This window comes from Madurella fahalii, assembly GCF_045866475.1.
Source record: "Madurella fahalii IFM 68171 DNA, scaffold_3, whole genome shotgun sequence".
Lineage (NCBI taxonomy): Eukaryota > Fungi > Ascomycota > Sordariomycetes > Sordariales > Madurella > Madurella fahalii.
Genome location: NW_027263973.1, coordinates 3,512,447 through 3,538,127, shown reverse-complemented (window position 1 = coordinate 3,538,127; position 25,681 = coordinate 3,512,447). Strand labels below are relative to the sequence as shown.

General features: G+C 56.6%; 9 protein-coding genes across 9 annotated transcripts; 6 read left to right on the top strand and 3 right to left on the bottom strand.

Annotated features, from left to right (window-relative positions):
- Positions 1-246: 246 nt before the first annotated feature.
- On the bottom strand, positions 247-5,022 carry RPO31 (DNA-directed RNA polymerase III subunit C1 (rpo31); the record flags this gene model as incomplete). The annotated part of the gene is made up of 3 exons (XM_071061920.1): positions 247-4,692; positions 4,748-4,859; positions 4,916-5,022. 3 exons carry the CDS (start codon positions 5,020-5,022, stop codon positions 247-249), a joined length of 4,665 nt encoding a protein of 1,554 aa, XP_070918021.1.
- A 1,019-nt stretch (positions 5,023-6,041) lies between these two features.
- Positions 6,042-9,298, top strand: MFIFM68171_06499 (uncharacterized protein; the record flags this gene model as incomplete). The annotated part of the gene is made up of 5 exons (XM_071061919.1): positions 6,042-6,278; positions 6,343-7,475; positions 7,534-7,769; positions 7,822-9,103; positions 9,172-9,298. 5 exons carry the CDS (start codon positions 6,042-6,044, stop codon positions 9,296-9,298), a joined length of 3,015 nt encoding a protein of 1,004 aa, XP_070918020.1.
- Positions 9,299-9,596: 298 nt separating this feature from the next.
- Positions 9,597-10,430, bottom strand: MFIFM68171_06498 (uncharacterized protein; the record flags this gene model as incomplete). Its single annotated transcript, XM_071061918.1, has 1 exon — positions 9,597-10,430. The coding sequence occupies one exon, from the start codon at positions 10,428-10,430 to the stop codon at positions 9,597-9,599; it is 834 nt and encodes a 277-aa protein (XP_070918019.1).
- Positions 10,431-11,212: 782 nt separating this feature from the next.
- On the top strand, positions 11,213-13,419 carry fim1 (fimbrin; the record flags this gene model as incomplete). Its single annotated transcript, XM_071061917.1, has 4 exons — positions 11,213-11,235; positions 11,315-11,525; positions 11,647-13,327; positions 13,385-13,419. The coding sequence occupies 4 exons, from the start codon at positions 11,213-11,215 to the stop codon at positions 13,417-13,419; spliced, it is 1,950 nt and encodes a 649-aa protein (XP_070918018.1).
- Positions 13,420-13,946: 527 nt separating this feature from the next.
- Positions 13,947-14,899, bottom strand: MFIFM68171_06496 (uncharacterized protein; the record flags this gene model as incomplete). Its single annotated transcript, XM_071061916.1, has 2 exons — positions 13,947-14,120; positions 14,180-14,899. 2 exons carry the CDS (start codon positions 14,897-14,899, stop codon positions 13,947-13,949), a joined length of 894 nt encoding a protein of 297 aa, XP_070918017.1.
- Positions 14,900-15,394: 495 nt separating this feature from the next.
- Positions 15,395-16,735, top strand: TYS1 (Tyrosine--tRNA ligase cytoplasmic; the record flags this gene model as incomplete). Its single annotated transcript, XM_071061915.1, has 4 exons — positions 15,395-15,515; positions 15,572-16,068; positions 16,129-16,434; positions 16,493-16,735. 4 exons carry the CDS (start codon positions 15,395-15,397, stop codon positions 16,733-16,735), a joined length of 1,167 nt encoding a protein of 388 aa, XP_070918016.1.
- A 909-nt stretch (positions 16,736-17,644) lies between these two features.
- Positions 17,645-19,956, top strand: ARE2_2 (Sterol O-acyltransferase 2 (Sterol-ester synthase 2); the record flags this gene model as incomplete). The annotated part of the gene is made up of 3 exons (XM_071061914.1): positions 17,645-18,547; positions 18,690-19,775; positions 19,837-19,956. The coding sequence occupies 3 exons, from the start codon at positions 17,645-17,647 to the stop codon at positions 19,954-19,956; spliced, it is 2,109 nt and encodes a 702-aa protein (XP_070918015.1).
- Positions 19,957-20,562: 606 nt separating this feature from the next.
- Positions 20,563-21,798, top strand: MFIFM68171_06493 (uncharacterized protein; the record flags this gene model as incomplete). The annotated part of the gene is made up of 6 exons (XM_071061913.1): positions 20,563-20,645; positions 21,064-21,120; positions 21,178-21,277; positions 21,328-21,545; positions 21,603-21,688; positions 21,746-21,798. The coding sequence occupies 6 exons, from the start codon at positions 20,563-20,565 to the stop codon at positions 21,796-21,798; spliced, it is 597 nt and encodes a 198-aa protein (XP_070918014.1).
- A 2,119-nt stretch (positions 21,799-23,917) lies between these two features.
- MFIFM68171_06492 (uncharacterized protein) lies at positions 23,918-25,131 on the top strand (the record flags this gene model as incomplete). The annotated part of the gene is made up of 4 exons (XM_071061912.1): positions 23,918-24,262; positions 24,360-24,635; positions 24,698-24,834; positions 24,891-25,131. The coding sequence occupies 4 exons, from the start codon at positions 23,918-23,920 to the stop codon at positions 25,129-25,131; spliced, it is 999 nt and encodes a 332-aa protein (XP_070918013.1).
- Between the last annotated feature and the right edge of the window lie 550 nt (positions 25,132-25,681).

The following is a 25,681-nucleotide window of genomic DNA, read 5'->3' as shown; positions in this document are numbered from 1 at the left end:
CGGTCCTGTAAGAGGCATCAAAAGTCATTGTGTCAGTCCTGGCGCGTAATAGTTACTAGGCCAGGCCATTTCCAAGAATATTTCCTACATCATAGCCATCCTAATCTTTTCTGTGGCTCCCAAGAGCAACCCAATTTTCAGCCACCCGGTACTAAAGACGCCGGGGGTTACCTCGACGCCTCGCGCCCAGAACTCCACCCATTTTCTAAACCCAAGGATCAAGGCCCATTACTCCAACCGCCGCCCCTAATTCACAGCCACGGCGACCCCACTCCTCCGCTTCTCCATCCTCGCTTTCCTCATAACCACCTCCTGCTTCTTCCACGCGTCCTCAAACACCGTCGGCTTCGGTACGACTTGGTGATCCCTGATCCCCAGCCTCCTCACAACCTCAAACGCCCCCGTGCCAATCGACATGGACTGGCCCATGATGATGCACTCGCTAACACCCTGGATTCGGTCCTTCTTCATGCCCGCCGCCGCGTCGAACAAATGATCGGGCGTCTTCTCAAACGACGCCAGCTGCAGCACGCTGTCGCGCATCTTGGCCATGCCGAACCGCGTGATGCCAAGGATCTCGCCCTTGTACGTCATCACATCGGCGAGCAACTCCATGTGCCGCGGGTCGATGCCCAAGTAGGACATGACGGAGGCAATCTCCTTGGCGATGGTCGTCCGCGCCGCCTCGATGCCCAGCACGTCGCGGCACTCCATGACCGAGTTGCTCACGCACTTTGTGCCGATGACGCCCTCGGTCGTCATGCACGCCCGCAGCCCGTACCCTTCGACGAGCACCTTGTGCTCGTTCTTCTCGCTCGTCTGGATGATGGCTCTCGACGCCTCGGGATAGCCCGAGATGACCACCTCGGGAAGCATGCGCTTGAGGAAATTGACCCGCAGCTGGAAGTCGGCTGCCGACTCGTCCATGATCGCGGACACGGCTTGGCCCTTTTCGGCGGCAGCCGCGCGCACCTTGGCGGCCTTGCGGGCGGCCGTGGCATCCTGCCAGGTGTTGCGGATAATCACCTCGACACGGTCCCCTCCAATCCGCAAGTCGTCCGGCTCCACCTTGAGCTTGAGCTTCTTAGCCCGGACGATGGCGTCTGCAATGTCCTTCATCGTTATGCCCAGCTGCATGTCTGAGAGAACCTGCATGTCCACCTGCAGCGTGATCTTGGCCACATCCGGCAGCCACTCGTCGTCAATATACGAGACGACATCCGAGATGTACGTCTTCTCGATCCTCCCCTTTACGATACGCGCTGCCTTGATGTCCACCTTATTTTCCAGCTCGCATGTGATGACGGGGGTGCTGATAAGTTTGGACGCGTTGATGATTTCCTTGATCCGTGGCACACCTTGCGTGATACTCATGCCCGCGACACCGGCAAAGTGGAATGTCTTGAGAGTCATCTGCGTGCCAGGTTCACCGATCGACTGCGCCCCAACCGCACCCACCGCATGGCCGGGTTCGACCCGTGCCCTCTTGTATTTGTGAAGACACATCTGGATGAATCGTCGCAGCGTGCGTTCCGAGACCTTGGCGAACCGATCAACATGGGCCTGGGCCACAGCTTGCGCCCGTGCCTGCCGAGCAGCTTCGTCAAGCCCGTTCTCCCCATCGAGTTCACGACGTAATTCCTTGAGGGCGTACTCGAACGGCTTGCAAGGCTTGCCTGATGCGTCAATTTCCATCTCAGAGCTGCCCACCTTCGTCGCCGGCTTCCATTCGTCAACTGCCTTTTTCATCTTATCATCATCTGCCGGTATGCAGGGGTCCAGTCCCACTGCCTTCCGTGCCCTGGCCAATTTCGTGGCGTGCTCTGCGACGTAGTCGCGGATGGTATTGAGATAGACTCGGGCGCTCTCGTGCTCATCAATCGCGATGAATACATCGTGATCTTCGCTGTTGCGGATCTTTTCGTCCTCATAGTCCAGCACCTCGTTTGTGACAAGATGCCGCCTGACGTACTTCTTCCGCTCTTCGTCCAGCATCGTCTTGCACAACTCTTGTATCTCGCGCGGCAGCAAGGACGCGTCCGAGTTGTTCCAAGTTATACTCTGCGCGTGGTTCCACGTCCTCGCGAAGTTGACCGGTTTCGCATCGCCTTCCATGTCAACGGGGTCGAGCCTATCAGCACCGTACTGGAACTGCACGATTCCTCCCTCCGATGTCCGAACAGTGTCATCATACTGCGTCGAGAGGTCCTCCAGCGACTTCATCAACCGTCTAGACATGTAGCCCGTCTCGGCAGTCTTGACGGCGGTATCGACTAAACCTTCTCTGCCGGAAATGGCGTGGAAGAGGAACTCTGTCGGAACGAGACCGGTGTAGAAGCTGTTCCTCACAAAGCCCTTGGACGGGGGCTGGCGTGCGTTCTTGTGGAAATGCGGAAGACTTCGGTCTTGAAAACCATCAGGAACACGCTTCCCGCCGATAATCTGCTGCCCCACGCAAGCCACCATTTGGGCGACGTTGATCTCGGAGCCCTTGGAACCCGACCTAGCCATGACCAGGGGAGCATTGTTCTTGCTCAGGTTGTCGACGCAGTAATCACCGGCCTGCTGTCGGACTTTGCTAAGAATGCCAGAAACTGAGTTCTCCAGCGTCTGCTCGAGATTGCAACCCGGCGCCTTCTCGAGCTTCCCTTGCCGATAAGTTTCGATGAGATCATCGCATGTATTGTACGCATCTGACACAAGCTTAGCTTTATGCTCGGTCAGAGGACCAGACGGCCACACGTCGCCAACTCCGATCGAGAATCCCCGCAGCGACAATGTTCTGGCGCAGAGCTTTGCCAAGCGGTTCATGGCAGCGGCGGCATAATCCGGCCCAAAATCCCGAAGGATAACGTAGAAGACCGAGTTCTTCTTGCCTCCTCCAACAGTCGACTTATCCATTCTGCCGCACATGACCTCGGAATTGCGAACAACGAGGAACGCGTCGTCGATGTCCATATCCGGGATCTGGCCGTCCTTCTTCTTGCTGAAGATCTTGTTCTTTGCTTCGAGGTTCACCAGGACGGGCGACTCCTTGTTGGGACGCATGAGAACGTTGAAGATCTGCTTGCCCGTCCAAAGCGCCTTGGGCTTGATGATTGCGGGAGGAGGGAGGTCAAGATACGTCTCTCCCAACAACATCTGGGTGCATATGTGCGTAAATGTGTCGCGGTCAAAGAAGAGATCCTTGTCGCTCAACAAGTACGCCGCCGTGATAAAATCCTGCGTCGCAGCAATGATTGGTTCGCCATTCTTTGGTGTGATGAGGTTGTGCTTCACCCCCATCAAGTTGATGGCCTCTGCCCGCGCCTCCTCGGTCTGTGGAACATGCAGATTCATCTCGTCTCCATCAAAATCAGCATTGTATGGAGTACAGACGCATTCGTTGAGGCGAAAGGTCCTCCAGGGCCGAACCTTGACGAAATGGCTCATAATACTAAGCTTGTGCAAAGACGGTTGTCGGTTAAAGAGGACAATGTCGTTATCCTCCAGATGGCGCTCGACAACATCCCCAAACGCCAGGTCATTCGCATGCCTCTCGCGGAGCGTCTCGCTGCCGATCTTTAAGTTATATTTCGCCCCGTCCTTCTTGATGATGCCCTGGGCGCCCGGCCATATGTTCGGCCCGTTCCTGACACGCTCTCGCAGCTTCTCGATGTTTGCGAAGTTTACTCGCTCGGGGTAGGTCAAGTTCTTGGCCACTAGCTGAGGGACAGCCACCTGCTCAATGCTCAAATTAGGGTCCGGCGAGATGACGGTCCGCCCAGAGAAGTCGACACGCTTTCCCGATAGGTTGCCACGGAATCGACCTTGTTTGCCCTTGAGACGTTGGCAGAACCCACGAATCGGCTTCCCGAAACCCGGCTGGTAAAGGCCCGGAACGTCACTATTGACGTACATGCCGACCTGCAGCTGTAGGAACTCCCATTGTTCCATAATAACAGGCAATGCGACTCCTTTCTTCAGAGATTCTCGCAAGTGACCGGCATACAGAATGATCTCTGAAAGCTTGCTAGTAATATCATCTTCGTTGCTCGCATTCTCCTGGGCAACCGACGGTCTGATGCAAATCGGAGGGGCCGGGACGTATTGCCAGAGGAACATCTCGGGTCGACCCTCGGATGGATCCAAACCGAGCAGCTCGCAATCGACTGGACTGATAGCCTTGAAGAGATTGAGCACTTTGAGAGGGTTCAAGTCATCCATGGCCTTTCGATAGTGTTTTTCCAGCTCGGGTGTGTACCTCTTGGCATGGGCGAACGACGCGTCAAACTCGACCTTAGTTTCCGGGGGTATCTTTTTCTGCGCAGTCGACTTGTTATAGGCTGCAAACTTGTCGTGGACTAGCTTCATGACGCTGAGCTTCCGGATAACGCCTTGAAGAGAGCCACAGTTATAGCAATTCTTCACTTTCCGACACTGCTCGTTGATCCTCTTAAGGATTGCCGAGCGCCTCAAATTGTCAATTCCCGGACGGCGCAGCTCCTTTAAGAATTGCCGCCGTTCATCCTCGGTCAGAAGCACTCTTGAACATTCTTTGCAGATGTTCTGCAGCGTCGCTTGGATGTATTTAAGGTATCCGATGTGGAAGACCGGGAGGGGAAGCCGAACGTGGCCGAAGTGACCGGGACAATCTTGCAGACCGAGTTGACATGTACTGCACTTGCTCTCTCTGTTCGTGCTCGAAGTTCCCTAGAGAGCTTGTTAGGCCCCAGCATCACCGTGATCGGTTTGCTAGACAACTCACCAGGCGAGGATCGAGAGGTCCGTGGGGGAATGGGGTTCGCCGATTCTCGACATCGTAAAGGAGGTTATCGGAGACTTCGAGGACGCCTTGGCTCACAATGTCTTGATGAGACCTGCGTAGGCGTAAGGGTATGGTCAAGCATGGACGCAGCTCGGAGGGGGTTCTCACTGGATGCCAAACTTGAGCGCCTTGAAGCGCTTCGGCAGCTGGTCGACCAACTGTTCCTTGCGGCGCACTCTGCGCCGCTCGGGCGGCTCAATCGCATCGTTCGCCATACTTATGGAGTCTAGCGCTGCGAGGTTATAGATGCGGGTCAAGTTGGCGCGTGTCCCAGAGTGCCCCTCAATGCTGTTGCGCTACCTGCTCATAGCGGGCAGCACTCCGTCCGGTTTCTAGAAGTTCTCTGTCGCCGCCGGATAGTAATGACTACTGCTTTGTTAGATGAGCAGCAACGGCGATTCGTTTAAGCGGCTGGCGAGGCCGGTGACGAGGGTGTGCTTGGGCGTCTGCGAGTCGAGGTTGGAATCGCGAACAATTTTGATTTTGGAGGCGGGGCACGCCCAGAGATGACTCCAATTCCGAGTCGTGCCCCACCATAGAACCTGGTCTCGCCAAGTCCAGGGGTTCCAGCATCGGATGCATCCCCTGTGCTTGCTTGGCAGAGGCTCTCGTTCCCGTGGCTTGAGGCACTGAGAGGACAGGGTGGCTCAGGCGGATGACCCTTCCAGTCAGCCGGGTCTCGTCTGCCTGCCGGTGAACAGCCACCAGCAGCTTCGTTGCCCAATCAGCAACCGCGGTTTCCGCACACTCCGTCATCGTTCGCTCGCGCATGTGTTCACAAGCTCAGGAGCCGACCCAAACCACGGCCAACCGTTTAATCGTTTCCGTGCCTCAAGCCTGGGACATCCAGCTCAAGGCAGTTGGCCGACCAGAGAAACCGCCCATTTCGAGCGTTTTTATCTCTAACCTGACGCTGACTTTTCATGTTGGTGTCTAATGTTGCCCATCACGAATCCATCATCGTCCTGAGCCACATTCCCCCGCTCCGCTACCACGGTGTTCCTGCGCCGCTGCAGGCTGACTAGAGGTGCCTGAACCGCGCATCTGGCGCTGGGATCGACAAATCTTGCACCGCCGTATCACTCTTGCAACATTGGCTTCATTTCTGCTGTCCCGGACCGGTCCGCATTGCAAGTTGAGACGGCGTCTTGTGCACCTGAGCAGTCGACGAGTCTCGCCGGCGAAGAACGTCTCTAGGGCTTCCTTCTGGTGGCCGCTAGGCCGTGCTGGCGCCATGGCGCCTGGATCTAGCGACAAGAAGGCCGAGAAGTCGTATCTTGCCTCTGCCGTCGATTCAATCAACCCGTGGGCAGGCAGCCGCAGTGCGACCCCGACGCCGAAAGATCCCCAGCCCTTCGTTGCACCGTCCAACCCGGGCGACCACACAACGAACCCTTTCTATGGGCAAAGTCTCAGGCGCTACCCGCCGGACTGCCCGCCGCTAGAGGTGCAATGGTTCCACGCAGTCGATGTAAGTTGCATTAGCCATGCACTATCTTTCAGTGGAATGCATTCTTACCACCAGCTGTAACCAGATCCCGAAACGCAAGCCCCAATTCATGGTCTCCAAGACCGGTAGCGACACGAAACCCGCGCAGCCGAAGAAGTTTGCCGCTTTCTCTCCCGAAGACTCCCGCGCCATTGAGGCTGCTTATCAGATGAAACTGCAGGAGCTTGAAGAGGAGCGAAACGCAGGGAACGGAAACCCTATTCTTCGCACGGGGTCCAAACGGCCGCGCGCTGCCTCTGCCGGGACGACGGATAGCTCGGGTTCGCCTGATTCACACACCAGAGTCCCAGTGAACGAAGACTTTCTCTTCGACGTTGATATTGAAGAGCGAGAACTCGCACCGGTCTATTGGGAGGGGCCTGTGTATGAGGTCCGGCGTGGAAGCTGGTTCTACCAAGAGGGCTCCGCTCTGCGGCCCTGCGAGGAGAACTTAGCTGCTCAGCTTGAGGAAGGCTACCTGAAAGTCAAGCCCTGGCAGTATCCGCCCAGGGTGCGTAGCAATTCGGCGTCAAAGACCGTTACCACTAAAGTTTCAGTCGATAACCTGAAAGTTGCTGCCGCAGCTCAGGATGACGGAAAGAAAGGGCCTCCTGCGCCTCAGCACCAGCCGCAGACCTACCGTTTGTTCGGGAATTACATGAATAGTGTTGCGACGTACCATGACACGACTACCGCCTGGCTATCGTCCGAGAGCATGTTGTCTTGGGTGACATCGACAGTCTATGAGAGGTTCGCGGGCGGCGGTTACATGAGCGGCGTGAAACTCGTCCGCGGCTATACCGAGCCAAAGAAACCCAAAGATGAGAAGCGTCCCTCGACTCCGCCAGGAACCAAGTCAGCGTCGAAGGAGCGGAGTGAAAAGTCCTCCAAGGCGCAGAAGAGACGCTCCGCGCCACCATCCAGCACGCAGCCCGATGCGAGCGACCCGAGGGAAGACATGTCAGACGATCTCGAGAGTACCAGAAACCGTCTAACGCGGCAGCTCTCGAATCTCATAGAAGGAGTCGAGGATCCGGAGGCAGAAGAAGAGGCCATTCGCGAACGAGAGGAGAAGGAAATCTCAGGAGACTATAATGCAAGAGCTGATGAAAACCAGGGCCGCGATATTGAGCATCTAGTTCTAGTGACGCACGGGATTGGGCAACTACTCTCCCGCAGGTACGGCGAACCAACTACCCATCCTATTCAGATGATTCGACTTCTGACCGTGCAGCAGGATGGAGAGTATCAACTTTGTGCATGACGTCAACATGCTTCGGAAGACTATGAAGTCTGTGTATTCAACTTCTGCAGATCTGCGGGCATTGAACTCGGAGATTGGCGAGACGGGGCTTGGGAATTGTCGTGTCCAAGTGTTGCCCGTCATTTGGCGTCATCTCCTCGATTTTCCGAAGCGCAAACTCAAAAAGGGAGAGCGCGACCTCGGGGAGATGTTCAACGAGGAAGACGATTGTAAGGAGTTAGCCCCACTTGCGTGTGTTGCACGCTGCTAACACATTTACAGATCCGTCTCTCGAAGACATCACTGTCGAAGGCGTAGCGTTCGCAAGGTCGCTTATATCCGATCTCGCTCTCGACGTTCTACTATACCAGAGCGCCTATCGGGAGCAGATCACGGAGATTGTGTTAAGGGAGTCAAACCGGATTTACAAGCTCTTCCGAGAACGTAATCCGGAGTTCAAGGGCAAAGTGCATATTGTGGGCCATTCACTAGGGTCTGCAGTCATGTTTGACATACTCTGCCGGCAGAAGGAGAGGTCACTGATTACTGAACCTCCGAGAAATCCGCTTCGATTCTGGCCTTCGTCCCAAGACCGTTACGAGTCAAAGGACCCCAAAGATCTCGCCTTTGACTTTGACGTCGAAGACTTCTACTGTCTCGGGTCCCCCATTGGCCTCTTCCAAATGCTCAAAGGCCGGACAATCTCCGCCCGAAACCTCCCTAACGCGCTCCCATCAGAGAGCCCGCTCAACCCTGATTACATGGACGACCCCTTCCTAAGCGTCCCTTCCTCCCAGGCCTACGCCAGCCAGCGTGTCTCGCCAGTGACTGGGCTTCCCTTCAGCGTCTCGTCCCCAAAAGTCGGCCAACTCTTCAACATCTTCCACCCTTCCGACCCAATCGCTTACCGTTTAGAACCCCTCGTATCACCTGTCATGACGACCCTGAAACCCCAAGCCTTACCGTACACCAAGAAAGGAATCTTTGGCTCTGTCGCTCCCCAGGGGCTCACCGGCATCGGTGCCAAAGTTGGGCAGAGCGTCAGCGGTCTCTGGAGCAGTCTCAGCGCAGGGATCGCCAGCAACCTGCTCAACCGCAGCCTGGGACTTAGCCAGGAGGATGTGGCGAAGATCACGGCGTCACAGCAGCAGCAGCAACAGGAACAGCAACTACTACAACAGCAGCACAGCCTCAGTCCCGGAGCGGGAACGAATATATCCGCGGGGGTGATCACAGACTCGAAGCCGCTCTCTGACACGGAACGGAGCGAGAAGACAGCGGAGCGCATGCGGCAGCTAGCGAAGGAGGCGAGCCGTGGAGCCGGTAAGGAGGCGACACTGATCGATGATGAACTGGAGACGCTTTTCAGTAGGTTCCAGAAGAATCGCGTCGAAGTCGGCAAGGAGAAGGGTAGTGCTGGGAGCGGAAGTGGGCAGGCCGATGCCGGTGGCCTTAGCGCAGATAAGTGGATTGAGGAGGAGAGGAAAGCTCAACGGTTGAGGAGGGAGGAAATGAAGATTCGGGCGCTCAACAGGAACGGGAGGATTGATTATTGCATTCAGGAGTAAGTCTACCTTATCCGCTTTGGCGTTGCATCCTTGTCTGAACGAACTGGCTAACTGGCCGTGACAGGAGCGTGCTCGATTTCAATCCGATTAATACCATTGCGTCGCACATGAGCTACTGGGCCGACGAGGATGTAAGTCATTTCATGCTGTCCCAGATGCTGGCTAGCAAGGCGAGGACGCCGAAGGGCTGAGGTAGAGTTGGTTGTGGTTATGCATGGGACGGAGTATCTGCTACGTAAAGGGGGGTTCTATTTGCTTAGTGGCGTTATCGGTCCGGAGACCGGCCTTGCATTAGTAGGATTAGAGGTTACCGGGCATTACAGCTAGATGGGGAAGATGGAGTTTAATTCAGTTAGCCTAGTTGCCGCCGTGTATTACATCAATGCAAGTAGCTTTACAATATATGCCGAGCGACTAGGCCACCCCCTACCCCAAACGCTTCTTTTGGTAACGACCCCCTTTCTTCTCGTCCACCTTCTCTTTAACCCCTCAACTAAATAAACCCCCTTCCGCAAACCTTCCCCACATCCCGCCCAACTCCAAACAAACATCCCCAGCCGTCCTTCCCTTCTCATCTCTTACAAACCTCACATCCTCTCCCGGCGTCACCAGCCCCTTAGGCAACCCCATCCCCTCGGTAACCTGCACCACCGCTCCCGGAAACTGCTCCCTCGCCACCGCGCTCCCCAGCCAAAGCAAGAGCCAGACCACCTCCTCCCGCTTTGCCTCGAGCGCTACGTGCAGCGCGCTCCGCCCGTCGTTGAGCGGGTCACGCCAGGTGAGGAGCTGGGCGGCTGACATGGCCGGGGCGCTGTCGTCATCGTTGCTGTCGAGGTCGGCGAGCAGCGCGATGAGGCCCTGGGTGTCGCCCTCGGCGGCTAGCGTGTGGAATGCGCGCGCCGGGCGGGCTTCCGGGTGCGCGGCGAGGTAGGACTCTTCGCGGAGGGCCGGGAAGATGTCGAGGGACGGCTGGACGCCGCCCTCGTTTGTGTAAGTGGTTAGGATGGTCGGGGCGGGCTGGGATGAGGCTGAGGCTGAGGCTGAGGTGGAGGTGGAGGATGAGGAGGTGGAAGGGTCGGAGGAGGGAAGGTAGCTGGCACAGGAGGGGCAGGTGAGGGAGGAAACTACTGAGGCGGCTTGGTCGAGCAGGCATTGCCAGTGGAAGTGGCATCCGCAGGGGAGGAGGAGATCGTCAGGGACGACGGTTTGGGCTTGTTCGCCGGCGGCCCCTTCATCGCGCGTGTCGATGTCCTCATCCTCCGGGTCCAGGGTTAGGGTGAGGGGGTCGTGGCAGGATTTGCAGGTCTCTGGTATTTCCGTCATTTTGTATGGGTGACGGTGAGGTAGAGAGCTTGAATGAGTCAGTCATCAAAGGAAGCCGTACAGGGGCAAGACACGTACATACTGTACTTCGTGATACAGTGATTTGGTGTGATTTGCCGTCGGACATCAAGGCACCCGGTTAGTTGATCAGATTTGGATACCTAGATGCTTGGCGTCTCAGCAACCCGTGTGCTCCTAGGCTCCTATGTGTCCCCTGAAGTGATGTGAAGTTATCCACAAGACCCTGAGAGAAGGAAAAGGAAATAAATTTCAGCTTTTGGTGTTAGTGGGGTACAGGATGGTGAGAGACAAAAGCCCCTCGACCCCGCTTGGCGATGCGCGGATAAAGTCACCATCTAACAGCAACTTCCCTGCACATGCAATGAGGGGCCTCCGGTGGGTTCCATGGGAATTGGCGCTGCCTGAAGGGCTGATTGGGCAGTTACGCAATCCCGTCTGTGGCTTGGTTTCTGCCCAGGCCGGATTACATCAGTCTGCTTGGCTCCAGTCTGCTTGGCAGGGTGCCTCCCCACCACCCCCCCGCCAACCCCAGCTCGAGAGGAACGTATGCGACTTTGCGTCCTGCTTCCTAGAATACAAAAACGCGAGCTTACGACTCAGTCTCCTGCGGATTCGCTTTGGCTACTTCGTCGCGGCGCTCCGGAGTCCTTTTGCATCGAGACATCTTTCCTTATCTAGCTGCTTCCGCAGCACTATTTCTCCAAATACCCTCACACCCCTGCAGACAACTTTGGCTCTTAAAAACCCCCGCGCGCGCAGTCATGAATGTCCTCAAGCTCCAGAGGTAAGGCAAATCCCTCCCCTGACAAAGCCGAGCCGTAGCGCATTTCTTAAGAGCAATCACAGCTGACGGGCTCTGGTAGGAAATTCCCTCAATTCCAGCAGAATGACATCTTCTCCTTAGCCGACGCCTTCCGCAAGCTCGATGTCGACGACAAGGGGTACATCGATGAGGCCACCGCCATCAAGGCCACCCAGACAAGCGAGCGCCAGCCCTACGATGTCGTGCGTCAGGCTCTAAAGGAGGTTGAACTCGATTCCTCCAGACGGGTTGAGCTAGAAGATTATGTTGGGGTACGTACGAGCTGTCCGACGATTTGTCCAGGCCAGTGGTGGTTTCCCTGAGGCGCAGCAGCGCCTGTCCGAGCGCAAACGACCCCGCCTGTCAAGACAAACAGCTAACATCACTTACCAGCTCATTGCAAAGCTCCGCGACTCTTCTGCTGGGCCGCAACGAGCCTCTGCCGCTGCGACTTCCTCGCCGGCCGCTGTCATCTCGCAGCGGACCGGCGGCCATGCTTCCAAGGGCAGCATTGGCGGCAGCGGCAAGATCTTCGTGCAAGGCTCGAACGCTAACATCACCCACACCATCAACGAAGATGAACGCACCGAGTTTACCCGCCACATTAACGCCGTCCTTGCCGGCGACCCCGACATTGGCAACCGACTGCCGTTCCCGACAGACACGTTCGAGATGTTTGACGAGTGCAAGGACGGCTTGGTGCTAGCGAAGCTCATCAATGACAGCGTCCCCGACACGATCGACGAACGTGTGCTGAACCTACCGGGAAAGAAGACCAAGAACCTCAATGCCTTCCAAATGACAGAAAACAACAACATCGTGATTGAGTCAGCCAAGGGTATTGGTTGCTCAGTTGTGAACATTGGCAGCGGGGACATCATCGAGGTCCGCGAGCATCTTATCCTTGGCCTGATCTGGCAGATCATCCGCCGCGGTCTCCTGGGCAAGATCGACATCAAGCTGCACCCCGAGCTTTACCGCCTACTTGAGGAGGACGAGACCCTAGAGCAGTTCCTGCGACTTCCGCCTGAGCAGATTCTTCTTCGGTGGTTCAACTACCATCTCAAGGCCGCCAATTGGCCCAGGAGGGTTCAGAACTTCTCTAGCGACGTGAAGGACGCCGAGAACTACACCGTCCTGCTCGCGCAAATCGGTTCCGAGTACGGCTGCACTCGGGCACCTCTGCAGACCCGAGATCTGCACCAACGAGCCGAGGAGGTGCTCCAAAACGCTGACAGGCTCGGATGCCGCAAGTTTTTGACTCCGTCTTCCCTCGTCGCCGGTAACCCCAAACTCAACCTCGCCTTCGTGGCCAATCTGTTCAACACGCACCCCGCTCTCGATCCCATCACCGAAGAGGAGAAGCTCGAGGTCGAGGACTTTGACGCCGAAGGCGAGCGCGAAGCCCGTGTATTCACGCTATGGCTCAACAGTCTCGACGTGCAACCAGCTGTCCAATCCTTCTTTGACGATCTCCGCGACGGCACCATCCTGCTGCAAGCCTATGACAAGGTTATCAAGGGCTCGGTAAACTGGCGGCACGTCAACAAGCCACCCGCCCACGGCGGCGAAATGCTCCGGTTCAAGGCGGTCGAGAACACCAACTATGCCATTGAACTGGGCAAGCAAAACGGCTTCTCTCTGGTCGGCATCCAGGGCGCAGACATCACAGACGGGCAGCGCACGCTGACCCTCGGATTGGTCTGGCAGCTGATGCGCAAGGACATCACGCTGACGCTCAAGGGGTTGGCGCAGCGCCTCGGCAAGCGCGAGATCACCGACGCCGAAATGGTCAGGTGGGCGAACGACATGAGCCGCAAGGGCGGTCGCACCTCGAGCATCCGCTCCTTCAAGGACCCCGCCATCAGCACGGGTATCTTCCTGTTGGACGTACTAAACGGCATGAAGAGCAGCTATGTCGACTACGATCTCGTGACGTCCGGCCGCACCGACGAGGAGGCCTATCTGAATGCGAAGCTTAGTATCAGCATCGCGAGAAAGATGGGGGCAACTATTTGGCTGGTGCCGGAGGATATTTGCCAGGTCCGCAGCCGCTTGGTGACAACATTTATTGGTGAGTCTTCTAGGACACAAAGGGGTAACCTGATGGCAGAAGCTAACAGTATTGCAGGCTCGCTGATGGCGACGCATGAGAAAATGCAGTAGACAAGGAAGAGGATGGATCATGTTATGGGAATGGGACCAGCAGGCTGATTCTAGGAAAAGTTGATGGTCAATGGGTCCATGTTTTTTCTGGCCGTGTCTGAAGTATTCGAGTCGTCTGATTTACTTACGCAGTAGCCGAGTCAGTGGCGTTGCAATTAGATCCGGAGTTATTCAACACGAGGCCATCGAGAATTGGTCTTCTGTGAGGGCGCCGTTGAAGACTGGGTTAATCCAAGTAGAGCACGCACCTCGACCGGTGGGTCGCTTCTCATAAGAACTGGACCAAGTCCGACTCATGATAAGCTGAGGCGGCAAAAGCTCTATTTTCGGTCCATATGCAGGACGCATCCATCTGCCCTGCAGATCCGTGCCGATCCACACACATCAATCACTTCAAGAAGTAACGCTGCTGGGCTAAACAGTGAGCCTCAAGCCGCACATCGCGTCCACATGGCTACACTAGGCGACTGGGAGTAGAAAGACATGGATTAATGTCGTGAGACGTTGTCTATATCCTCGGACTGATCTCACTTATACTTATTAACCATCTGGAGCAGAGCAGAGCCGACCTCCTTGGGGTTTGTCGCATTCAGGTAGTGGTTGCCACCTTCGACCAAGGTGAAAGTGGCCTCCTTAGATGACGTGAATAGCTTGATCTGCTCAGCCGGGATTATTTTCCCATACGGCGCGTCGTCGGTTCCCTGTGAGTTAGCGGTCAGCCATTGAGCAGCACTCGATGCTCACTCGCGTATGGAAATACCTGAAGCCAGTACACGGGACAAGTGATGTCCCTGACCCTGCGACAAAGCCCATCCCGATCCAACAGACACGCCAGAGCCATCTTGAGCTTCTTCCTCCCCTCGTCGCCCTTGTACACGCTCTTCAGCGTCTCAACCCAAAACTGCTGCATCTCCGCCGTCGCCCCGGCGCCAAAGCCCAAACTGGCGACCATGCCACACCAGACATCGTCCACGACGAAATCAGGCGTCGGCGTCGGGCTGCACCACTTCTCGAAGAAGGGCGCCAGAAGCGTCTTGGGGTCCCAGCACCCCTTGCTTCGCGAGTCGGCAGACTCGTAGTCCATCGACGTGCCGAGGAGCAGCAGGCCTTGGATCCGCTCGGGCGCGAGCAGCGCCATGCGCGCCACCATCCACCCGCCCTGGCTGGTGCCGAGGGCAAAGGCCTTGGGGATGCCGAGCTTGTCCATCACCTGCAGAGCCATGATGGCCGTGTCCCAGTAGGTGAAGTGCTCGGTCGGGCACCTGGTGGCGCCGTGGCCGAGGGGCTCAATGGCAAGAAGGTTCAAAGCCGACGTGAGCGACTGGTCCGAGAACTGGTCCTTGTAGAGGGACACGGTGGTACACATAGAGTTGATCAGCACACAGGTCGGCTTGGAGGGGTCGTACGACCCTCCCGAGAGGGCATAGCCGGCCTTGATGCCGCCCAGGTGGGGGACCTCGATGGTGGTAGTGGCGGCCATTGCTTAAGACCTGCAATGTCGAGGATGTTGAGAAGTCAAGATTTCCGTGTTGAACGAGTTTTGTGATCTTGTTCAGGAGAAGCGGAGGCTCGGAGCGGTCTGGTGACCGTTATTCAAGCGGCCCCCCTCCCCCTCCTCTCCTCCCCACCCTTCACCTTGCTGTATGTCTGCTAGTGGAGATGCATTGGTGATGAAGCATCTCTATTCGTGAGATCAGTCAATCCAGCGCCCCGGGCCGCAGGGGGGTTTGGTGGGCCTCGGCAATGACAAAGACAAAGCAGGGATCTCGGTACAGGGCGGTGGCGTAGGGCAGTTTGGGCAACTGTCAGAAAGACCCCGCGACGGCCCCTCGCAGCGCCGAGAACCGGGTGCCCCACCAGCGAGTCGGTTTGAGTCAACGGTTCTGGGAAACTCGGTGTTTTTTTACCCTGAGGGACGGCAGCAATAATCCAACACTCATCACCTTTGGCTTTTCGCATAGAGATCGAGACAACAATGGCGGCTTCAGACTCGGACAAGCGACTCGCTCTCATTAAGGAGAACCTCGCCGAGGTGTTGAACGAGGAGATCATCAAGAAGATCCTTGATGAGGGGCAGCACCCAAAGATCTACTGGGGTAAGGTTGCGCCTGCGATGTGTCGCCCAAGACAACACTAACAGTTGTACAACCAGGCACTGCGACAACAGGCCGCCCGCACTGCGGCTACTTCGTCCCCGCCATCAAGATCGCCCAGTTCCTGGCTGCCGGCTGCGATGTGACGATCCTCCTCGCCGACATCCACGGTTTCCTGGATAACCTCAAGGCGCCGATCGAGCTAGTCATGCACCGCGCCGAGTTCTACCGTCATATCATCACCTCAATGCTCCACGCCGTGGGCGTGTCGACAGAAAAGCTAAGGGTTGTGTTGGGCAGTTCGTACCAAAAGAGCCCCGAGTATGTAATGGATGTGTACAAGATGGCATCAGTCATCTCGGAGCACGATGCGAAGAAGGCCGGTGCCGAAGTGGTCAAGCAGACGGACAATGCGCCTCTGAGCGGTCTTCTGTATCCCATTCTCCAGGTCCTGGACGAGCAGTACTTGGATTGTGATGCGCAGTTCGGAGGCATGGACCAGCGCAAGCTATTCGCGGCTGCGAAGGAGTGGCTTCCAAAGCTCGGATACAGAGAAGTGAGTTGCTCGGCGCCTTATTCTATCCCCCTCGAAACCGCTGAACTGACCCTCTTGCAGAGAGCTCACCTCCTCAACCCCATGGTTCCTGGGCTGCACGGTGGCAAAATGAGCTCGAGTGACCCAGACAGCAAGATCGACCTGCTCGATCCTCCCGAGACTGTCGCCAAAAAGATCCGGAAAGCCATTTCTGCGCCTCAGCAGGTCGAGGAGAATGGGCTTCTGGCCTTCATTGAATTTGTTCTCTTACCTGCTGCGCGCCTACGCGGCAATGGCGAGTTCCGCGTCGATCGTGAGCGGGATGGGCTAGAAACGCTGGTCTACACGGACATTGAGAAGATTCGTGATGACTACAAGAACGATGTGGTACGCTAATCTCCGCATGTGGCCGGAGAGTACATATGAACTAACAGGGTTTTTGTAGTTGACACCACAACTCGTCAAACCGGCCATCGCACGGGACCTAAACGCGCTCTTGGCCCCTATCCAAGAGGCGTTCCAGGCATCCAAGGAGTGGCAGGAGATTGCAGAGAAGGCCTACCCTCCACCCCCAAAGAAGGAGAAGAAAGTCAAGAACAAGGGCACCCGCTACCCTGGGAACAAGGAACAAGTTGCGGAAAAGGGTCAGGAGCTTCCTGTCCGCCCGAACGGGGAGACTCCCAACTGACGGTCGGTGGTGGATGTTGCCTAATACCACACACGGGCATAACGAAACTCGGGGAACAATAACCTCCTTCGACGACGGGTCAATCAGCCCACATCTGCGGCCGCCTCGTGCTTCTGTGCTGAAGGTTCCCTACTCCGCTGCCATCTAGGCGGACGAATTTGGAGACGCCGAGTAAACCGATAATTGGCAGCTCTGTCTCAAAAGGATGATGTCGGCCGCCGCAGATAAATGTGATATCTTTTGCGTTACCACGTCAGCGGCTCGCACTCGGTATAAAAAAAATTTTTTTTTTTCGGTATCTTTGGGTAGCGTTTGTTTATTTATTGTTCCGTTAAGCACGACATCTCGTATAGATGTATGCATATAGACGCAGCGGTATCACGTTGAGTGGTGGCTACGGCCGCGAAACTCTAACCCTTCTATGTCTACAGCCGACAACCATGAGCTCTTATTCCTATCTGTTTACCAAGCTTGAGCTGTTCTGAACTTGATCAAGTGTTTCGTGAAAGCGGCTTCAACAATGCATGCCCCACCGTATCTCTCAGTTTATCACGGAAGCCGGCATTCCAGCCCTGGGAATTTCCATTTGTGGGCAGCTCTGGAAGTAACACGCCACTTACTCCCGTCATTGCCATGCTTGTAAGCGTGCGCCCCTCGGTTCCAAGCATAGCAAGTCACCAGTGTAACATGATGGCAAATACTCGTATCCTCCATTTTTCCGGTCCGAAAACAATCATACCTTATGGGTCCAATGCTCATCACCCCACCGAGACATCTTCAATCAAATCCATTGAGTAGTGCCTTTGATTCCTTCGAGTAATTCCCCCAATTGATCTCGTTTCACAAAAGGCGTGCATCCAGTAATTTTATTGTTTGGAGATGAACTGTGGTGCTAGATGACTCCCCGAAATGGACCGGGACAAGCAGCTCGGTGCTAATGGCGCCGGGTCCGGGTCCGGGTCCGAGTCCGGAGCCGCCCATGGTACTACCAACGACATAGCTCCACCAAACCGCCGCGGGCCCGGATTTCCTGTGACATCTCCCTCGCTACGCAATGGTCTTCCAACGACGCCCAGCACTGATTCGGGGACCACAGGCGAAAGCGACCATGACCAAACAGCCGGCGCCGTCAGTGCGAGAGTGCGAAAAGCGACACCAGCTTCTCATGCACTCGGTAGACGCAATGGCGCGGCTCCACCACCCGTCGGCTCTCACGATTTTGAGCCTCTAGAAACAGCAGGCGACGCCTTCCACGCGGCGAACGGAAACGGAAATGGAAACCAGGCCACCGAAAAGGGGTTGCTGATGGCCAGACCCCCTTTCTCGTCCACCTCCTCCACCACCACCACCACCACTACCACCACCCCCTTCTCAGACACCCCTCCTCACCTTCACGCTCCCGCTCCCGCTCCCGAAGTGGAACAACACCCCGACCACGTCCTCCACCGCCGCCGCGGCCGCCAGCGGCAGCCAGGGAAATTCGCGGACCTGGTCTTCACCCGCAACTTCTCCACCTTCGACCGGCAGAACCCCAGCGCGGCCAACTCGCCCTTCCACGGCTTCTTCACCCTCTTCTGGATGGGCGTGTTCCTGTTCGTGGTCAAGATCGGCGCCGACAACTGGCGCCGCCACGGCAGCCCCCTCGGCACCAACGAGATCATGCGCGGCATGTTCTTCACCGGCCGCGAGGTGCTGGTGCTGCTGGTCGCCGACGGCGTCATGTGCGCGCTCACCGGCGTCGGCTGGGGGTTGCAGGTGCTGGTGAGCAAGGGGTGGGTGAGTTGGGACGGTTGGGGGTGGGTTCTGCAGAATGTGAGTTGGGCTGTTATTTCATTGCTTCTTTCCTTCTTTCTTTCTTTTTATTTTTTATCCCCCTTTAAGTGTCATGCGCTACCCTAATGTTTGTTGTTTTGAGTCGTTGACGTTAACGTTGATGTTTGCTTGCATTGCACAGGTCTGGCAAACAATATTCATCGGCGGAGTGGTCGGGTTGACCATGCTGAGGGACTGGCCGTGGACGCATACCGTGTTCTTCGTGTTGCATGGGTTGGTGATGCTGATGAAGCAGCATTCGTATGCATTCTACAACGGACACTTGTCGTCGGTGTATAACCGGCGGTCGCAGTTGCTAGCCAGGTTGAAGCAGCTTGAGCGGGTCGACCCGGTTAGATCCCCGTCGAGTACGCAGCCGCCCGTGTCGACCATCGCTACGTCGCATCTAGACCATGCCCCGTCCGCCCGCGAGTATGAAGAACGACGGAGGTCACTGCCGCACGTCAAGGTGCCGGATGTGGACAGGATCGTTGCGGCTATTGAATCAGGTGAGCCGCTCGACGAGGAGCAGGTGCAAGTCTTTGAGCGGGTTTTAAAGTGGGAGGTGGACGCGCTCTCGGACGAGCTCAGGGGTAACACGACGATGCCATCGCGCTCTTACCCCAACAACCTCACCTTGGCCAACCACTACGAGTACATCGTCCTGCCGACGGTGGTCTACGAGCTCGAGTACCCGCGTTCCGACTCCATCAACTGGTCCTACGTGGCAGAGAAGATGGTGGCGTGCTTCGGGGTGATCTTTGTCATGATCATGATCTCGCAGGCATTCATCTACCCAGTCGTCATGGACACGGTGCGCATGAAGGAGGAGGGCGTCCCGCTGGCTGGGCGGTTCCGCCAGTTCCCCTGGATGTTGCTGGATCTAATATTCCCGTTTATGATGGAGTACCTGCTGACATGGTACCTCATCTGGGAGACCATCCTCAACTTTGTGGCCGAGCTGACTTACTTTGCCGACCGCAGCTTCTATGACGCGTGGTGGAACTGCGTGTCTTGGGATCAGTTTGCCAGGGACTGGAACAGGCCGGTGCACAACTTCTTGTTGAGGCATGTTTACCACAGCTCCATCTCGGCCATGAAAGTCGACAAGCACACGGCAACCCTCATCACCTTCTTCTTGTCGGCATGCGTGCACGAGCTGGTCATGTGGTGCATTTTCAAGAAACTGAGGGGGTATTTGCTCTTTTTGCAGATGTGCCAACTTCCGGTGAGTGTTCGCCCTGCTGGTGTTGCGCTGTACGATGTTACTGATTCGGTGCCCCTGCCAGCTGGTGAGACTGAGCAGGACGAGATGGCTCCGTCACAGGGCTAGGTTGGGGAACATGATGTTTTGGCTCGGCATCTTTACGGGCCCGAGTATATTGTGCAGCTTGTACCTGATCCTGTGAACAGAGAGGGACACTCTTGTGTAGATAAAATCCCGGCCAAAACCGAACGCAGACTCAAGCGTTTGATTCTCGGTTTAGCAGAATACCAAGTTCGGGTTGATTCGACGCACCGTCTTTATTTCGAGTCACGTTTCCGAGGAAGGCTTTTTGACAAGCGGACATGCATTCCAACTTGGGGATGTTCGCCCCTAGCATCCCAAGAACGAAAGCGAAAGTCCGATTCCTTGGCTGACACACACGGTTCCATGCACAGTGCACTGGCTTCAGACCAGCCAATAAGCGCCTTCGAATATGTGGGTTCCGAGGCCAGACTCGTTTTAGCTCTCCTTTTCCTCTCCGTGGTGTTTTTTGCTGCAATTCTCGCTTCTTCAACTACCTACCATCATTTCGTTACCCAGCGGTAGCTCTTTGATCCCTCACCTACCGCTATTTGTCGCGATATCACAGGCCGATAGCACAGACTCTTCGCCTTTCTTAATCACCTAGAGATCCTCGGCGCTAGCCAGCAACTACAGAAGGACTCACTTGGAATTTTTCCCAGGCTCCCGCCACTTCGTCTCGGACAGCATCGCCGTCTACAACACTTTAGCTCAAACAGTCGCCATCATGTCTCGCAACGGGACGACCCTTTACGTGACCGGCTTCAGCCACGGTACTCGCGCGCGCGACCTCGCGTACGAATTCGAGCGGTACGTTTAACTACCACGGCGATGGCCCGATTCTCGGCTTCGGGCTCGATCCTCGAATTACCTTCCTCATGCCGTCCTCCCCCCTCCTCCGTTCCCTCCCTCCTCGTCGTCGCGTCCCCCTCGCCCTCCTTTAACTCCATGTGCCTCGCCGCCCATCGCTGCCATTATCGCGCCGTCTCGTGATTCGCTCGAGGCTCCGGCTCTCGCCCCCCCCCCCACTTCTCCCGCGCCGTCGTACCCCGTCCCTTCGATCGAGCGGTCGGCGAAGATTTGAATCCATCCTTGCATCGGGCGAGCCGCCTGCCAGAAGCGGCAGAGATTTGGAGCTTGACAGCGCGTGGCTGGCGATCAGACGTTCTCGGTCCTCCTTGACAAAATCCCGCTCGTTCCGAGATGCTGACAACATCGACTTTTACAGCTATGGCCGGCTCGTCCGCTGCGACATCCCAGCTCCCCGGTCCGCGAGCAGCAGACTGTAAGTATACAGAGTCTTAGGATGGGGTTATGACCAGTGCCTAAACGCGAATCACAGGTTTGCTTTCGTTGAGTACGAGGATCGTCGTGACGCGGATGACGCGTACCATGACATGCACAACAAGCGTATTGGCCGCGACGACATCCTGAAAATCGAGGTGAGCTCTTCCAGAACTTTTACGATCCATGAAATGCTAACACCATTCAGTGGGCCCGCACCCCACCCTCTGCGTCCTGGCGATTCGACCGCAGCGACCGTGACCGCGGGCCTCGTCGCTCGTCTCCCCGCCGTCGTTCGCCCAGCCCACGGCGTAGCACCCGCGACTACTCGCCTCGGAAGGATGATCGCCGCAGCGACCGCGATAGGGATCGGGATTATGACCGCGACCGCCGCGACACCCGTGACCGCTCTCGCAGCCCGGATCGGTAAGAGCCAACCTGATTCGAGATGATCAGTCGTACATGTAGCTTACAAATCCCCAGTGATAGGGACCGGGACATCAAGGACGACCGGGATCGCGATGACCGGGACCGCCGTGAGAACGGTACAAACGGTGACGACAGGAAGCGTATGTGTGCACCAGCAGGATCGAGCAAGTAGATAAACAGGAGCTGACACCACGCAGCAATCGATAGCCCCGATCGCCCCGCTCACGATGATCTCGATGTCGCCGAATGAACACCTACTACTTAAGGACGTTGTTGTTTAATCGCCGATTTTTAGGGTTTTGGCTGTAAGACTGTTAATGTGCTTGGCTCTCTTTCTTCCCTCATCTGGCGGTCTACTGATGTTGGGCGTCTCTGTGCGCCCAACTTTGATCAATCTCGATTCCCTCGTCTTTAGTTTCGAGTCGGTCGGCCGGATCCGGGTCTGCCGGTTGAACCTCCCCAGCGGATGCCCTCACATAGCGAGAACCCCCGAGGGGTGCCGGCGGCCGCGAACCTTGGAGACACCGAACATAGACCTACGCATGCGATGCTTCTTCTCGTTTCTTACGTATCGGCGGGATCAGCGGAAAAGCAAATAGATAAACTTCCAGTAGGTAGCAATTGAGCTTGGTTTTTTTTTTTTTGTTTTGCAACGGGTATTGCGGCAACCATGGAAAATGCGAGCTGCAGCTTGCCCGTGCTCGTGATGACCTCGTGTAAGCTTGCCACCAAGGCCGGCGTCTTGGCGTGCCCGGACAGGTCGCCGCCGGCCTACTATTCTCAATCGGTCACCGGCCCTAGTTCCCAGAATTTTTGCCTTCCGCCACGGTAATAGCTCAATACTAGAGTCCTTTGGCAGGCGGAGATGCATTACAAGCCCGAGACTTCTAAGGGGATGCGATGATAATCACAACAAGAGGAAATTGAAGCCAGAAAGGCCTGGTCGAGCCCTCTCAACTGGGCGGATGACACCTACGGAATAGGTGTCCAGTGACCCGAAAACCTTCCCGGGACGCCCTAACCTACCACCACCCCTCCACTCCCGGTGCGGGTGATGCTGAGTGCTTGGCTCAAGCTGCCCGGAACAAAAAAGCGTTCCGGCGGCTATCGGCGGGCAGTCCACGTATGGGGGAATTCGCACAGGGGATCGGCGTAACCGCGAGTCCGCCGAGTTCCGCCTAGGTAGTCATTCCTCCCATCGCGTGCTCTTTGGGCACTGACCTATGAGGAGTGCACGCGGGGTTCAGGTACCATGACGCCCTGAAAACTGACACTCTTCAGGGCACAGGTTTCAGCAGAGCCTTGGGCTGACGCTGCGGCTAACTTTAGCCAGGCTTGTCCGGTGCCGCACTGCCAATAGCATCCCATAGTAGCGTCCAAAAGCGCGCCTCAGCCCTATTTAAGGCGCCCAACACAGAATGCCGACGAACGAGCTGGCACGTATGCCCCTGGGCATACAACGTGATGACCTGCCCTGGCTGTGTCGAAACGTCTCGAAGCCACTCGCTGCATTGTTTCTTGGCCTTACCAAAACGTGTCCAACCCAGTTGTGCCTATTGCAGCCAAGCAAGTCACGCTGCGAGGCATTTCCCTGGAGATCCATCGAGCCGCCCTGCAACCTGGCTTGGCGGCTTTGCCTCGTTTTGAAAATTTCGTCATTTGGCTGCGGCGCTGATTTAGCCAATCTCCACCAGCCACACGGTCCTCTTTCAAAAAGCTCCAGCCTCTCATCTCCTGCAATATATCCAAGCCCCATTGCCCTCAACGCGCCCTCCTGGCTCTCGTCGCAGTCCTCGACGACGCCCAAAGCACCGAACACGAGCTTCGACAGCAACTGCCCGCAGCCCGAGCCTACAACGGCGCCACCTATGCAACTCGAGGATCCGAGAACGCCTCTTTCTCCAGACATGTCGGCCTCCCTGTCATAACCTCGACTCTTGACCCCCTTGAACCTTCGATCTTGCTTCCCTGCCTAGCCCGCGGATTGGGTTCTTACCAAAGCGTCCAGAGCTCTCGGTGGCGGCGAAGTGGCCGAACGAGCTCACCTCTCAGGAAACCGGTTTGCGCCCCTCGTTCCTCGTGCACACTGTGACACCTGGAATGTGCTCACCCCTGACCGGAGACCTCTCGTTTCTCCCCCGTGACGACACGCCTCGCGAGCCTTGCGAGACCAGTGCTAGCCGGTGCTGCCTGCTTTCGGAGCTCAACCCCGACCCTACACGGCTCAATCCTTTCTAATGTCGGCTGTACGTGTATCCTTTACTCCGTTGGTGCTGGGGGGCGACCCCACCGGCTGGCGACGCGGATCTGTCCCTAGCGATAGGCACTAAAGTACTGACATGATTCCGGACTAGCAGACGCAACAAGCCATGTCAGGGCCCAACGACACGCCGCCGCCCCCGCCGGGCGAGAAGCTCACCGCCGTCCTCCAATTCCGAGCTGCCATCTCCCAACCTGTGGTAGCTGCCTTCTGCGCCGGCGGCGTGGCTGGCGCCGTCTCGCGGACCGTGGTATCGCCGCTGGAGCGTCTCAAAATCCTGTTCCAGGTCCAGAGCGCTGGTCGTGAGGCCTACAAGCTTAGCGTGGGCAAAGCGCTCATGAAGATGTGGAAGGAGGAGGGCTGGCGTGGCTTCATGAGGGGCAACGGCACCAACTGCATCCGTATTGTGCCCTACTCGGCGGTCCAATTTGGGAGCTACAATTTCTACAAGAGGGTGCGTGCTCCCGGATCTTTGTCCCGGCCCGGGGACGAGCCGGCCCGTGGCCCGAGATGGATATGTGGTTGCTGACTCGAGCCGTCTGGCTTTATAGAACTTCTTCGAACGGTACAAGGATGACAGCCTCACACCTCTCGCGCGCCTAACATGCGGCGGAATGGCCGGCATCACATCAGTCACCTTTACCTACCCGCTCGACATCGTGCGCACTCGGCTCTCGATTCAGTCGGCATCCTTTGCGGAACTCGGCGAGAGACCGAAGAAACTCCCCGGCATGTGGCAAACCATGGCGCTCATGTACAAGACGGAGGGGGGTTTTACCGCATTATACCGAGGAATCATCCCGACCGTGGCAGGTGTCGCGCCATATGTATGTAGCCCAGGCGGGATTCTATGGTCGCAGGATGAGTAGGACGCTAACCATTGGCTTAGGTCGGCCTCAACTTCATGACGTACGAGTTTGTGCGCCAATACCTGACATTAGATGGCGAGCAGAATCCCAGCGCTGCTCGTAAGCTGGTTGCCGGTGCGATCTCTGGCGCGGTTGCGCAGACGTGCACATATCCATTGTGAGTTTAGCTGTAGCTGTAGCAGGCTGGAGCCAGCCGATACTAACTGCAAGCAGCGACGTCCTCCGGCGGCGGTTCCAAATCAACACCATGTCCGGCATGGGCTACCAGTACAAGTCCCTCGCCGACGCCGTCCGTGTCATCATTGCCCAAGAGGGCGTCAAGGGCCTGTACAAGGGCATCATTCCCAATCTTCTCAAGGTGGCCCCGAGTATGGCCTCCAGCTGGCTGAGCTTCGAGATTTGTCGCGACTTCCTTCTCAGCGTCAAACCGGCAGAGGAGCCATTGCTGCAATGAGACTCCACACCATTCCAACTGGCTATGATGCGGTTTCTCTCCGGTACGGACCTGCTCCAGACGGTTCATAGACTTCGGCATATGGTCTAGACGGAATCAAGGCTATACATATGGCAAACCCCTAGTCGTCCTTCCCGCAGCGCGCACGAGAAGCAAACAGCTTGCAGAAGCATAGCTCGTCTTGTTAGACGGCAAGGCCACACAAAAGTACACACCGGATCCGGCCCATACATTCACAGCCCCTGGACTTTGTGAAGTGCTCATGTCTGGAGGATGTAAGGACGCCCTGGGCGGAGCTTCTTGGCCATTCATAACTCAACAATTTTAACCCCCGTTATCCGCCCAACAACCCGACACGCCACTACCCAGACAACCAAGGAGGCAACGATACCCGTTGGATGGTTTTCGGTGACGGCCCGACTCCACAAATCTGGAATCTATGGCCATAAAGGGGGAGGATGCAGCGCCAGGAAACCTATGGAGGAGGTTCTAATACACCTTTCGGCAGCGTGTTAATCACGATGTAAATAGACGGTGGCTTCTCGCTAAT